Raw genomic sequence first — 15,037 nt, 5'->3', positions numbered from 1 at the left:
CTAGCCTGTAAGCATCTACTTTACTCCTTGTGCTCATGGACATGGACTATTCCAGTGACTTAAGTCAATGAGCTCAGCTGTCCTCTTCTAAGCCATCACCTCCCAGGCTTGGAGAGCTCGTGCAGCTGCCTGCAGGCAGGACAACACTGACATACAGATGCTTTTCTTAAGGAATCTTAATGAAGAGATGAAAAAAGAACATACCATAATTAAAGGATCATTGGGTGGGCAGAGGAATAAACACATACGCTCAGAGTTAAAAAACTGTCTGCAGTGATGAAATATTGTAAAATAACCAGAAGCTCTGTGTGTGCTTTGTCTCAGCAGGGTGAAGATGGTCGGTGCGCTGCTGGTTACGCTCTGGCTGTGCATGGTCACCCTCAGCAGCGGCTCTGGTAAGGACGCGGCATGCGATGGGTCTGCCTGCTTATCACGGGGAAGAGCTGATCTGAGGCCAGAGGAAGAAAACTGGCTGCAGGGATTTTTAAGCATTTACAGTATTCCTGGATGAAATGGTCGTGTGTAAAATACTTTAGCAAAATGCATGAACATGGTATTAGTTCTGTGTGGGTATTGTATAATGCTCACATATAGAGGCTACGAGCATGGTGTAAACGGGTGCATAAGCAAATAGCAATACGCACCATCTCAACCTAAAAGTGCTTTGCAAATTCAAGCTGCCCACTTGGTCAGTATTGTTATTCCCCTTCTGTGAGGGGCGAAACGAGGGCTCGGCACGTGGTGCTGACTTGTTACTGAGTTGCAAGCAGGATCTGGGCTTGAACCTGAACTCCACTATTCCTGGTTGGATCCGGAGGGGGTTGAAATTCTGGCTCTCGGATTCTGACTCATGCCTCAGCAACACAAGGGGAGAGGGGAACTTCTTGAGTAAGAGGAGCTCTCATACCCATCTCACTGAGTCACTTTCCTGACAGGAAATATGTTGTCATCCTCACAGCTCCTCTGGCACACGTTCAGCCCGGCTCTTGTGAAGAGGCAGATTGTGTGCGTCTTGGCTCTGGACTTCCTATTTGGGGGTGGAAGGAGATAGCATGATTTGCAGGAGGCGAGTGGAAGGGGGAGGGAGGAAAGAACAGGCACGGGCTTTATAGGGGGAAATGTTCAGAAATAAGGGCTGTGCAGGGGATTGACAAGTCCCCCCACGAGCCCTTGCTCTTCTGCAGCGCTGGCAAACAAACAGTTATAATACCCTGAGCAGATGAACAGCTCTTGTATCATTATCTCTTGGACCACGCTGAATTATTGGGGCTGGATTCACAACGTGCACCTCAGCAAGGTTGATCTCAGCGCAGGGTTCATCACAGAATCCAAAGGCTGGGAGGCTTTTCTCCTTGGGATGCCCAAAGGCTGCAGGCTTTCACAGTAGGCTGTAGTCTTCAGTAGGGGATGTCCCATCCTGGCTAACGGGGGCCTGGAGGAAGTGGTGAGCAATGGGGAAACAGCAAATATATGGCCCAGGTCTCCTCCGCTAAGCCCTAGGTAGTAGGAGTGCCTGGGGAAGGAGGGACCCAGCGATGCGGGTCGCTGATGCTCGCTGGGAAAATCCCTGCTTTGTGTGTGCGTCTGGATGTGCTGTTCTGCTCTCCACCAACGCAATATCCTCCTCCTGCTGAGGCAGTGTTCCGACACCCTACGTGCAGTCATCTTGGGCTTTTTCAGAAATGGGAAGTAGGTGCAATTGAATCAGGATTGCCCAGGAAATGTTAGAGCAACTCTAAAAGCTGAGACTGTCAGCTGGGAGCTGTGAAATGAGCACCCTGGTGTTTGGGTCACACAGGCTCGTGCCAATTGATCTGGCAGAACCCTCCATGCATTTCTGCAAGGTATTTAGTGCTTTTTAAATATTCCTCCTGTAGCAGAGGCTTTCTGTACAGGATGGTTAGAGCTTTTGTGGAGTGCTGCAAGAACATAAGTGTCAAAGGGTGATGCGTGGGGCACGTGATCAGTTGAAATACATTTCTTCTGCAAATCCACTGTAGTGTATGAGTTCAATTTTCTGCAGGTCTGTGGGTGACAGACCCACTCTTCAGTTCAGTGCTCCCTTTTTGTTCCATGGACATCACAAACCACTTCGGGCTGTCAAAATGTCTTTTGTTATTCATGACGGGCTTGTAGGCTGTTTGTACTTGGATGGAGGGGCAGCCGTCTGTGCAGCCCTCTGTTACGCTGTGGGGTTTCCTGGGACTGGCACCAAAAGGCAACTGGAGCTCGTTTCACCCTTGCAAAGTCGTAAACACAGATCAGTGTGGGAGACCTGACATGCTCTGATAATGTTACAGCATTTGGGCTTGCTTTTTCTTCTTGGAGCGGGGAGCGTAGGTGAGAGGAGCAGAGTGGAGGTTATCTGGAGTGAATGTAGAAGGGTTGTGCTCAGTCTGCAGCTGCCCCAGTGGTCTAACAGTAAGCGAGGCCATGGAGATGGGTAGCTTTCACCGGGGAACCTTGCTCGTGGGATATTTAAGGTGTATAACTTGGTAGGGATTTGTCATTTCAGCTGGATCTTTTTCTGTGCTTTGCTATAATGGTCATGGATACGCTGTATTGTCAGGACCAGCCCAGTTCTCTCCAGCCCAGGCTGGCCGGGGGCAGGAGTCCTGCTGTGGTTTGCTGCCACTTTTCTTGCCTGCCTTGGTGGTCCTTCCCGGGGGAGTGGCGTGGTCAGCAGCACTGACCAGACTGCCCCAAGCCAGGGGTACTGGCTCTGCTGAGTCCTGAGCTCTCTCAGCTTACAGAGGGGATGAAGAGCAAATATTTACTAAATTTCAGCACTGCTCCGGCTATAACAGACTGCCTTTCCATCCAGTTCAGCCGGTATAGCTGACAGTCTCCCTGGCAGTGTGTCAGAAAGCTTCAGTGTTGTACTTCACCCTACTTCTTACTGGAGAGACAAATTTGCAAACTTTTTTGTTTTCTCCAAAAACTTTGCCAACAGCACTGTGGCTCTAAATGTCCATTCTTTGGGCTCTGCTGTTTCTGCTGTGTATGGAAGCTGGTGCTGAAACAAAATCATTTGCTGAAAGGGAGCTGGAAGAGGAAAGAAATGTGATCTGAGTAGTGTAGAGTAAAACACTTGGAGTCTGAGACTGAATTTGTGCCTGAGTCTGCTACTCACTCATGCCGTATGCGTGGGCAAATCTCTTCTGGTCTTGAGAATATACGTGATCTGCAGTGCCTGGGTTTGAATCCCTTACTTGTGACCTTTAGGACATTGTTTGCAATGGTACTCGGGGTCTTCTGCTTTCATTGCCTCAGCTAAGCCATCCTTAAGATGGAAATAAGACTTAGATCTGTGCACTTCTGTTGTAGGGTGCTTAATGAAACCAGATATTCTGATATCCAGAGAAGGATAGCAAAAACTGATTAACCCAGTTTTGGTCCTACAATCATTTCTTTGGCACTACTGAAATCATATAAATATACAGTGGCTTAAAAGAGATGAAAAACCAGTCGGACAAAGAACATAACATTATTCTGTATTCATACTGGCTGTTATCTTCTGGTTTCCAAACAAAGTTGGCCTATGTTAGATACCGACTTATTTAGAAGATGTAGCTGTAATTGTGCTCCTTGTTCCATTTTTCTCTCTCTGCTAACCAGACTGCTCTCATTCTCCAAGAACTCCCAGCTTTCGCAGGGCGAGGGCTGGGGAGAGGATCACGGTTAGGAGTATTGTCTTGGGGAATTAGAAAAGCAGAAGAATATTGCTGCCAGGAGAGGAGGAGCAGCCTCATGCTGATTATCTAAAGGACCCACCTAGTGTAAACAGGTAACTGCTGTGCATAAATAGCCCTTTGGTGGGAGGAAGCATTGTGTTTGTATAGGAAACTCCTCTGACAGCTCCCTGGGGGCTATCAGGTGGGCTGCGTGGTAGGATGAGCCCAGGACTGGGGCCAGCTTCTGCCCAGAGTGACACCCCAGCATGGCAGGCAGTGGCTGTAAGGCAGCCAGGAGCCTGTCCTGGGAGTTTTATTTTGGGCTTTGCTGTTATTTCCTGGGTTCTGAGCATGTCTCTTACTCCCCCATACCAGAGGCTCTCAGGTACCAGTTGGCTCCAAAACGCCAGACGTCACCAGTGCTTCTGGATTCAGGTGGTGGCTGGAGCAGCGAAGGTCTGACCTCAGAGAGCCAGAAACCGAGGTCCAGCCCCGGAGGTCAGGACTGCTGCCTGCGCCATCTCTCCCGAGTGCCAATCTGCGCCGCGTGTGTCTCGCGCTTAGCAGAGAGGCAGAGTAGTTACTTATGGCCAGGGGAAATTTTCAGATTAATAAATGACTGTCTGTAAAACACTTTGAAGATGGAAAGCCCTGCGCAACTCCTCAGGATTATTACTATATAGCTCTGATTATTACTATATAGCTCTTATTCTACTGATGGGGTTCCAGTGGCCTTATTTTCCTTATGATTTGTGACAGCCCTAGAAGCTGAGAAGCTTATTTTAGTGTGTAAAGTCAAAAGAAAAATAGATTAAACTGCATTATTTTTTTCTAAAGAGACTAAATCCCTCCCCCATCGCTTTCTCCTGGGATTTCCTGACTTCCTCCTACTCTTCCAATCTCAGCTTCTTTCTGTCCTAATTTAGGACATGATTTTATAACCATCCATACCCGTCTGTGAATTTCTGTGGTTGTAGAAGTTTATGGTGCTTGGGGACATGAAGTTATTCAACACCAAGGGTGTTGAAAGGTGCATAGCCCTGAAGTGGATGGAGATAAAACCTGCAGAGCAGAGCTGGCCTGGGTGCAGATGTGTAACCACAGCCTCCAGCCTCCCTCCACACCAGCCAGAATCGTGCCTGCTGAGGAGATAAGACCTCGCTTCTGGTTCTTGTCAGCTGAGGAAATAGGTTGCAAGGGGTGAGTTTTGTGCAGGTGTCAACGTGATGTGAGCTGTCTGCACAGAAGCGCAGAAACATATGGAAGAAAGCAGCCCGGTTTGGGTGTGTTGCTGATGTGATATTGGACGGTCGCTTTTGCCCCTCTGTGTGTATCAAATAGGGCGTGAGGGGACATCAGGGACCTGTCCCCTACCCTTCTTATCTATCACGTCCCCTGCTGCAGCTGCACAGTTGTGAGCTCAGTCTCATACATTTTGTTGCACACAAGTGACTTCTGCCAGGCTCGTAGACCCTTACGGTGCATTTTACTGCCTGCTGCATTTTTTTGGTTTCTGTCCTCATCCGAGAACAACTGCTGCAGCATTTTTTTTTTTGTGCAGATGTTCCTGTGGATGTTTGTGGTGGGCAGTGCAGAATCGTTGACTGTATTTTAAAGCAGGCAACAGAGACCTTGGCTAAGTGCAATAACTAGGCTGTGTGGGTTTAACTAAGCAAGCCTGTGGCAGAGCCAGGAGTTGAGCCTGGAACCTTGTCAAGTCCCAGTCTGATGTCCCAGGCACACAGAAGAGCCCCTGCCAGCTTGAGCACAGCTCTAGGTGGTGCTAATCAGGTAAACCTCCTTTTCGTGCTGCCTCTCCTACAGATGATTTTGCAACAGGCCATTCCGTTTCCTCTCACTCTCTCTCCTCTTCCCATGCTGCTCTGCTTTACTTCACGCAGCAATTTCGCCAATGAAGTGGGATGGAAAGTAGCTATTTGCTCCTTTTCTCCTTCAGGCTTTGAAGCAGTTCATACCCCTACCTTTATTGTTTTGATCTCAATTTTAAAAAAAGCCTCCAGGAAAACATGTCAAGCTTGCTAGAGAAAACCGAATACTTCTCCCCCCGCCCCAGTTGCTGGAGGTAACCAAAATACTCAGTGCCACATACAGTAAACGCAGCTTTACACACAGAGAGTGAAGGCATGGAGCTCACTGTGGAGGAGTTTTAAAAGACACCAATAACAACTACCCCTCCCCATGTCACAGGCTGTGCTTGATTACATAAGGAAACTCAGAGTCAGGAGCTATGGGCTCCATTACAGAATCATCATTTTTTGTATGTCGTGCCTTGGCTGCTTCCTCTGAAGCTCTGGCTGTGCTGAAGTCAATAGAAGTTTACGCAGTCAGCTTGTTTTTTGTGAAGTTGGCAGAGAGGCAGACTGTCACACCTGTTTAAACTAGATTTTCAGGATCTAAAGTTAAACAACCACAATGTATAAGTGCTTTTGGAAATGATGAGCTGTTCTGCAAATGAAAGTCCTTTTCCTTCTTCCTTTCTCGGCTGTCCTATCTATTTAAATGATAAAAGTGGCTGGGGGGGAGAGGGATAGAGGAGGAGACAGACTCCATCCTCTTGTGTGGCATCCAGTGGAGCTGCTTCCATGGGGGCATCACAGCTCAGCGGCAGCACAGGATGAATATGGCGAGACTTGGGAGAAACGTAAAACCACATTGCCGGTGCCATTGCAGCAGAACCATGTGGATGGGGCTGGATGGCGTGCTGTGCATTGGAGCTGGTCATGGGGAGGTTTGTGCCAGGACCACTTCTATTTACTTGCTCTGGAGAGGCTGTGGGAAGAAGGCAGTGAGGTTATGACAGGCTCTTTTTGATGTGTTTCTACTGGAAGTCAGATTATAAATTCCTGCAAAGTTTGTGCAGCTTCCAGGCTGAGCCTCCAAGGCAGCATTGAGCTATGACCAGTTTTTAGGCATCCTCTGATCGCTGCTGCAGAGATAGTGGGAGCAAATGGTGAGAGCTAGCTGATCTTGTCTAGGGTTAACCCAAGTTCTCTGTCATTCCCGTTGATTTCAGCGTGGCTGGGTCTGTGCCTCTTCTCCCAGTTCAGGGAAGATGTTCTCATTTGTTTTGTTCCATGCTACCCTCTCTCCTCCCAGCTTATATACTGAGCATGATGTCACACGGTATGGAATATCCCTTTGGTCAGTTTGGGTCAGCTGTCCTGGCTATACTCCCTCCCAGCTTCTTGTGCACGTCCTCGCTGGCAGAGTGTGGGAAGCTGAAAAGTCCTTGACTTAGTGTAAGCACTGCTTAGCAACAACTAAAACATCAGTGTGTTATCACATTACTCTCATGCTAAATCCAAATCACAGCACTGTACCAGCTACTAGGAAGAAAATTAACTCTGTCCCAGCTGAAACCAGGACGTATGGTCAGATGGGACACAGACCGCATGGGAAGAGCTGCCCTGCCATGCTGCCTTACTGCTCAGCTGCTGAGCAAAGCACACGGCTGGGGAGCATGCTGCTGTGGGGTGGTCTCGTGCAGGATGCACGTGTGAAAGGAAAAATGCAGATGCAGTGGAAGAGTGGGTGCTCCTGGCACTGGCGTAAAAGGAAAGAGCACCCACCCACGCGTGGCTGCTGGCCACAGCTGGTACCTCCTATGCTCACAGTGCTACTCCTTCATTCAGCCTGACTTCCTCTGCTTCCTTCTCACTGACTGCTGTGAGCTTGAAAGAGGGTGGGGGAAAAAATTTTTTTTTAAGGTAGTAATGAATAATTCTCACTTAATTGCTTTGTGTGACTGGCTTTTTCTGCCTTATTGATGCTGATTCTTGTATCAAGCTAACCGCTGGCCTGGCTGTGCTCCCCGAGTGAAGGCTGACTCATATCAGCTTTGCTTTAAGATAATGCAGCAGGGGTGGCCGAAGAAAGTAGGAAGCTGTTGAGATAGTGCAGCCCCATCTGATGCTAGTGCTGAAATGGTGTGAGGAGGAGGGGTCTGCCGTGTCACTCAGCCGGCAGCATTGATGGCTTCGTGTCCTGCTGCTGCTGCACGGTCCCAGTCTGCATGCAAGGCGGGCCCCCTGCCAAGATTAGAGACGATTAAGAAGGGTGCATCAATTTGGCAAACGGCAGGGTAACTTATGCTGGCATGATAGGTGGCCTCTCATAAGAATGGCACTTTATTATTTCTTCACAGAAATTTTAACTAGGGGAAGCCTTTGTTTGTAGTCCCAGGGGAGGGCCAGGGAAGGAAGGGGTAGAGGCGGTGTGGAGCTGGTAGAATTTTGGTGGTTGAGAATTTTTTTTTAAATGGAGGTACTTAAAATGACTGCATAGAAATGCCAAACCGTGGAGAAAATGGGACAGCGTTTCTTGATGTGTCCTTAGTCTGGTTTTCTTTTTTGATCCACAGGTTAAGTAGTTTGTCTCTTCTTGAAAAACCCAAATAATTGCACCAATTTCATCTCTGTTTTGACTGTGTGGGTACTTGTAATGGGTGCTGCAGATGCATCTCAGGAGCATTTCAGGGGTGTGTATTCAGAGCTCTGTTCCCAAGGGGGTAAATCAGTGTGATAAGCGAAAGGTTGGGAAAGGTTTCCAGAAATGTCTGTTTTCACTTTTATGCGGCTGAGCAACATCATTATTTTTTATTTTCTCTCCTTTCATTTTCTACTTTGCATGTGGAGAAGCCACTTTCTTCAGCTTTGTTTGGCTTCTGAGAAGGAGTCTGTTTTGGGATAGCTGGTGTTTAAGGGTGTTGTAGCACCAGATTCAGAAATGGGACAGATCTGACTCTTTCTGTAACAGGAGAGGTTTCTGTCCCTTGTATGAGTAGTAGATACCCCTATGAACATGGATTGCAACTTGCAGTCCAAGCAAGGAAGACGTTTGGAGTTAATTTTGCCAGTTCACCTAGTTCTCAGTGTGCATCAGGGAGGAGTAGTAGCGCAGCAGCCCGCTCTTATCTTTATCTCAAGGCACATGAAATCAAGATGGGCATCCTGACCTTTCTGTCTGCACTTTCTCTTCCAGTGCTGGAGGTGGGTGTTTCCTTCTACCATGCAGCTTCCCTCCAGCCTGTATAATCCTCATCCCTTTTCCCAAGCAGGGCTGTGGAAACAGGACCGTTTCTTGCCTTTTTCCTGCATTGTCTGTCACGGGTAGGTATTACGGGTCACAGACTGCCCTGCTGCGTGATTACAGAGCACCCAGCAGTAAGAGGGGTCGGTTGAGGCATCTGCAGTACACCTCATCAGTAATGAGAAAAAGATGGCTTCTTTCAAAAGTGTTTTGCAGAGGCATTTCTAGGAAGATGCATTTGTGGGATGGTGGATTTTTAGAGAATTTTACTGTATCCCTGTTATGTGTGTAGTGCTTCATTCACTGCAGCATGGAAGGGACCATGGAGTTGCATATAACTCCCCCATCTCTTCATTGGTTTCCATTTGTTAGTGAACCTCTGAAGTCAGAGCGTGAACCTCTGAAGTCAAAGCATGAATGCTGATCCCACTCGATTTAATCAGGAGCTGCTCTTAACTCCAGTGGCTGTTTTGTGCAGGAATTGTTTCAAGAGAGAAGAAACTCACTTCTAGGCTTAGCCAGTGAAAACAAGTGTGAGTTGCTGCAAATAGGCACAGCACCATAGAAGTTAGTGCTGTTTCTCACAATTAGAACTGGGTTCTTGCATCTTCCTTCTGCAGTGCCCCCTCAAATATTGTTGCTGGAGTCAGGATATATCAGTGTGTGTGTATTATATTTTTTTTTTTTCATAATGGGAGCTGCTTTATGCCAGTGAAGTTCAGTGTGAAGTCATGCCATTTTTTTCAGGCTATCTCCAGCTTAGACTGACATCCAAGCAGCTGCATGCTGGTGTTAGCAGCAAATAGGCTCTGAATATACAATAAAGGTTAAAACAGTGGAAGGGGCACAAAATGTTGCAGGGAGCTGTTGGATGCAAATAAAATTATAGCAATAATAATGCAAGCAACCCCTGCGCTTTACATGTGTGTGGGGAGCGCAGACGGCTGTCTGGACTTGACCCATCCGCTGGGGTCTGCTGCAAAAGTGCCACCACGGCAAAGGATGTTGTTGGCACAGGGAGAAGAGCCACATCATAGCCGAGGAGGAAGATGCTCACAAAGGTGTGTTAGGGATGCCCTGCAGGCCCCTCACGTGCCATGTCAGGCAGAGCCCAGCTATCTCGGGCAAAAACCACCCCAAAAAATCAAAATAGCAGTTCTACTGTCAGCATGGCACGGGGAGGAGGGAAGCCACAACTTCTGTCCTCAGTGTTTTATGTGTGAAGGAGGTCTTGCTCCAGCCCGTGGTGTTTCTGCCATCTCTGCTGTGAGCGATGGGTCATGGCTTTGCTCCCTGAGCCCTCGGAGCCGTGCTGGGCTAGCTTTGCCCTGGCAGCCAGGAGAAGTCACTGACAGCAGGGTGGCAAGCACAGCCTGTGTGCTTGCCTCTCAAGCCTTATGGCTGCTCCTGCGGTCTGTGGTGTAGCTGCTCATTACCAGCACGGTTGTGTGCTGTGTTTGGGGTTCAGCTCAGAGCACACAGCACCCCAAAGGCAGGATGCATGTGGGGAGCCTTAGGACTAGCTGTTTGGTGTGACAGTGTTCCTGAAGTCAGGCAAATTATCCAGCTCTGAGACAAAATCTCCAGGTACAGCTCTTATAGTAAACAACAATAACAATCGCCTCTTCCCCAGCCAAGGAGACAAGGCCCATACATTGCTTTTGAGTAATCTAGGAAGAAAAAAAATAAAAGTTGTATTTATTTTCAGTAACTTATTCAGATAGAACGTGTAAGTAGTTTTACAATGGTGATTTGTAAGCTGTTGCAACATGTAATTTTAAGCTAATTTATAAGCTGTTCATGATTGCAAATTTCATTGATCTTGACTCCAAGAATTTCAGTACTGCACAGTTTTATATAGTTGTTTTCCTCTCCAGTCCTGCCATTTGAAGTAATAAGGACAATTTGCCTTTATGCAGCCCAAGAGGAGACAGCAAAGTCAGGTGCCTGGAAAAGAACCTGGGTGTCCTGATTTACAGACCCAGGTCTGCTCCTTTCAGAGGGAAAGCCTTTCTTTATAAAAACAAATGCCACCCCCCCTCCATGAATAGTAAACAGTGCTTTATCATGCAATTAGCAGGCAGTCTCTGGCAGGCTCATTTGTCTCATTTTCCACTCTATGGAAACTTGACCGTATCTAATCCAGTAGCTTGACCCCACCAGCACGAAGCAGCGTACTGGTTCCAGTTGGCTTTGACCATGGTGGTGACTATGCATCTTCCCATGGTATAAGGCTTCCAACACTGGTTTGGCGTTTCAAAAGGAGCCTTGGCGCTGGCTGTGGTAGCAGCCGTACTGGATGATGCTGTGCAGTTTTGAAAGGAATATCTATATGTTTCTTAGATGATGAGCGATGGCACTCTCCAGCCATTTGGGTTTGGGGTTCCTACTAGCGAATACTTGTACTCTGGGCTTCACTGCCTCTTCCTAGCCCAATTTGCTCTCTTCCTCCAGAAGTAGCACTCTGTCATATGGCTGTCTGGCATACCACAGGAGGAGCAATGCAGTTTGCATTTACATTTACATGTAAACCCACCGGAAAACATTTCTATTCATACTGGTCCAGGTTCCTCCTCACTGTGACTAACCATTGCTGAGCCACAGGAGTTAGTATTGCTGCCTTTAAGTGCTGTGGGCCCATCTTCTCAAAGGTTTATCTCTTTGCTGTTTTTAATTAAGTGTGAATTTGGGGCCAAGCTACATCCCACTGTCTATTTAAGGAAGATAAAATGCCAGAAATCCTGCTTTGGGCCTGTGAAGTCAGTTCAGAAGAGTTGGGCTCAAAGAGCATTCTGTATTCTGTTTTTCTTCTCGGTCCGAGTTCTTCTAATATCTGCAAACCGCAGAGGCTTTGCAGTGTCATCTCTGCTGTGCCTGTGATATGCTGAGACACTGTTCCTGGGCACTGCTGCAGGCAGCACACCCCTCTCCTGTTCGACTCATTTTGGGCTCTCAGACATCAGGCTGTCCTACCTAATGCCTCCTAGCAGCTACGAGACATGCGCTGGGAAGCGTGCCGTGCCATACACTGCCTCATCAGCGTGGGGAGACAGGAGATGCAGTGACAGCAGTTCCTCCGTGTGTCTCTGTGTGCGCTGGCAGTGCAGGTTGCTCTCAGGTTTGCTGACGCCCTGGTACCATGATTTGCTTGCACCAAGTCCCTTTGTGACTGGACGTCCTGATGGGTAGGAGGAATGAAGTGGAAAGGAGCACTCGGAAGAGAAATGGGTTTTGACTGTGCTGTTTGTCCTGAAACTAGTCACTGATGACAAGAATAAATAAATAAAGCTGTGCGGTGCATTTTTTTTTTTTCTCATGCTGCCCAGTTTCTATGTCAGCCTGAGTCTGCCATGAGCCACGCTGAGCCTGTTGAACCGTGCTTGGGGCTGGCACCTGGGCGCTGCCTGGGGATCCCCAAGAGAACCTGCTGCCACCTCCTCCATACTGTCTCTTCTGCACCTCAGCCTCCCTTCCCAAACTTCGCTATAAACAGTTGCTGTGTGTCACTTATTAGTGTCTTTGTGTTATCATAGCATGCCTAGGCATCGCATGAATCCATCACAGGAAAGACAGTCCTCGCTCCCAGAACCCACAGTCCGGCTTCTTCTGGCTGGGGCAATGGCCTATAGCTCTAAGGGAGGGTTGATGTTTGCATTGTTATTTTCTCTTCTCTTATTTCAACACCTCTATTTCCATCTGCATGGATGCACACACACCTCTAGCATTGTTTTCATCCAAATTTTATCTTCCCACACAAGACTTTAGGGTTGAATTTTCTTGGAGCTCTCTAGGAAGCCTGGTGTTATGCAGGAATATCTTATCCTATTGTCCTGATGGGGGATAAAGAGCTTGGAAGAAATGTAGGAGGTGTACAAATGAAAGGAGAGGTTTGCAGATTGTCTAGAAATGAACACAGTATGCTTGCTCTGCTTTATAAAAGCCCAGTTTGCTTCCACTGAAAACACTACGGTTTTGCCTCTGATTTTAATGGGGACAGGAACAAGGGCTGTGGGGAACACGGGCAGAACTGTTTTTCTCCTGCAGACTTGCAAGCTAAGGTACCTTGTTCTTCCTGGCTGCAGAACGCTGCGATGACTGGGGTGTGGACACCATGAAGCAGATCCAGATTTATGATGGCGAACCTGCCAAGATCAAATGCCCACTTTTCGAGACATTCTTGAAGTACAACTACAGCACAGCCCATTCTGCTGGCTTAACCCTGATCTGGTACAGGATCGGGCAGGACCGGGATCTGGAGGAGCCCATTAATTTTCGCCTCCCGGACAATCACATCAGTAAGGAGAAAGACACCCTTTGGTTCTGGCCTGCCCTTCTCAATGACACTGGGAATTATACGTGCATGCTCAGGTAGGTTGTGCGGTGCAGCTTCTGTATGTCTTCAGCGTAATTGAAGGACTTTCATGGAAGGGAGAAAATTATGCTCTTAGCACCAGACCTTTCTGTAGGGAGAAGACCATTCACATAAGCATTAATGGGAAAAGAATGTTACAATTATAAGACCGCTCAGTGCTGAGCCAATTTACGTCGTAATAATGCTTGGAGCCTTGAAAACATTAATGTGCATGCCCCTCCTTGCTAGCTGCAAGTGTCCATGAAAATATTATTGCTGAGCCCGTGGCAAAATCCACAGGCGCTCACCATTAAGAAGTGATCTGTATGTCTAGAGTAAAAATAGCTTCAGATGCAGGGGTAATGTTTTGACTGCATGCTAATTTGGCAAAGATTCATGAGATTCAGATTTCTAGGAAATTAAAAGTGTCTCTAAGTGTGGTACAAAATGAACATAGCATCTGCTATGCACTGACCACAAGAGCTCTTTCTGATCTTCCTCACGTTGTCTCTTGTTCATCGTGTCTTTGACCCTATTATCTGCTTTACCAGCAGGGGAGTGGATGTTGCTTGTTAGTCATCTTTGTAGGCTTTTCTGAGCTAGTGTGGCCATCTCTGGTGTTTTCTTTCCCATTTATAAATGAGTCAACTAAAGCTGTATATACCTCATCAGCGCTATGATGCTCGTTACTGCAGATGTGATTTTTATTTCATTCCACTGCTATAGGAGTAAACAAGTTTCAACTAATCAGCCCTATCCTCCTCTGTCCTTAGAAATACAACCTACTGCAGCAAAGTTGCATTTCCCTTGGAGGTTGTTCCGAAAGACCAACACTCTTGTGTGAGCCGTTCAATAAAACCCACTGAGGAGATGTTTTACTTGGAGCATGCCAATGAGAAGATCATATGTCCAGATATTGATGGGTTTTACCCTGCTAGTGTAACACCAACTGTCAAGTGGTACTTGGTAAGAAGGACTTATTTGGGCAGTGGGGGAATGCAGTGTTGTATCTGAAAAAGCAATGGTTGGCATGAGAATCATGGAGCTATGTTTCAGTCTCCCCAGTGATGAAGCTGTTAATGAAGCTTTACTAATTTTAAGAGCTTTGTTTCCATTGAGTTCAAGGGTGAAACTGCTCTTTGAAGGGAATTGAGAGCTAACACTGAAGCTTTATTGACCAGCATACACAAGTGGAGAATCTCTGGCAGGGATTTAGGAAGCTCAGTTCAGCTGCGCGCAGTATACCTAACCTGCTGCGTGAGCCAGTCACTACCCCTGTAAAGGAAACTATGATTCATATTCCTTCTTCTTTAAAAAACAAACAAACAAAAAAAACCCCACCTGCTAACAAAAATAGCATCCCTTCCAAAATCCTTTGAGGTCAGGAAATGAAGTTGTACGTCAGGCCTCTGCAAGGACCATGGGTACCCTGTTTGACACAATTCAGCAAACCTCTTTGCTGAAGATGGAGACATCCCCCTATCCCACCCTCCATACTGCTCTGATAATTAGGCTGTCTCCAGCCATCCTCAGGCTCTTGCCTACTGAATTACTGCTCAATTTTATTAAATTTTGACCTCAGTGTTCTTCTCTAGGTGGATGCCTTTAGTCAAGAGAGAATAAGAATTCTCAGGGGATGTGCAGACCCAGAGGGTTATGGGACTGAATTCTCTAAGTGGTTGTAAAGTGGTTTTGGATTTCTAGATAGAAGGTTCTGTATGAGTGAATTTAATAATAAAGAAAGTTGGCAACAAATATATCTGCTGATTTAAAAAAAAACAAAAAACCAACAAACCCACCCCAAAAGAAGAAGCCAACTCTAAAACCCTTCAGGAAAAACTTACTTTTGTATCCAAGAGGAGCAGTTTCACTCCAGTAGTTGAAATGCTTTACTTGTACCATTCATTGAAATTCACATATCAACAATCAATTAGCAGAATGAAACAAAAAGCCCCATGGAAGT

At 47.0% G+C, this 15,037-nt stretch overlaps 1 protein-coding gene across 1 annotated transcript in view; it reads left to right on the top strand.

The window, feature by feature from the left end:
- Window positions 1-330: 330 nt before the first annotated feature.
- IL1RAP (interleukin 1 receptor accessory protein) overlaps window positions 331-15,037 on the top strand; it is a 31,922-nt gene continuing 17,215 nt past the window's right edge. The window contains 3 exon segments of the mRNA XM_009334093.1: window positions 331-395; window positions 12,806-13,091; window positions 13,848-14,040. Of these exon segments, the coding sequence (XP_009332368.1) occupies window positions 335-395; window positions 12,806-13,091; window positions 13,848-14,040 (540 nt within the window). The 5' untranslated portion in view covers window positions 331-334.

The sequence above is a fragment of the Pygoscelis adeliae genome, unplaced genomic scaffold, assembly GCF_000699105.1.
Source record: "Pygoscelis adeliae isolate BGI_AS28 unplaced genomic scaffold, ASM69910v1 Scaffold161, whole genome shotgun sequence".
NCBI lineage: Eukaryota > Metazoa > Chordata > Aves > Sphenisciformes > Spheniscidae > Pygoscelis > Pygoscelis adeliae.
The sequence above is the reverse complement of the archived record's forward strand: the minus strand, read 5'-3'. Positions and strand labels throughout refer to the sequence as shown.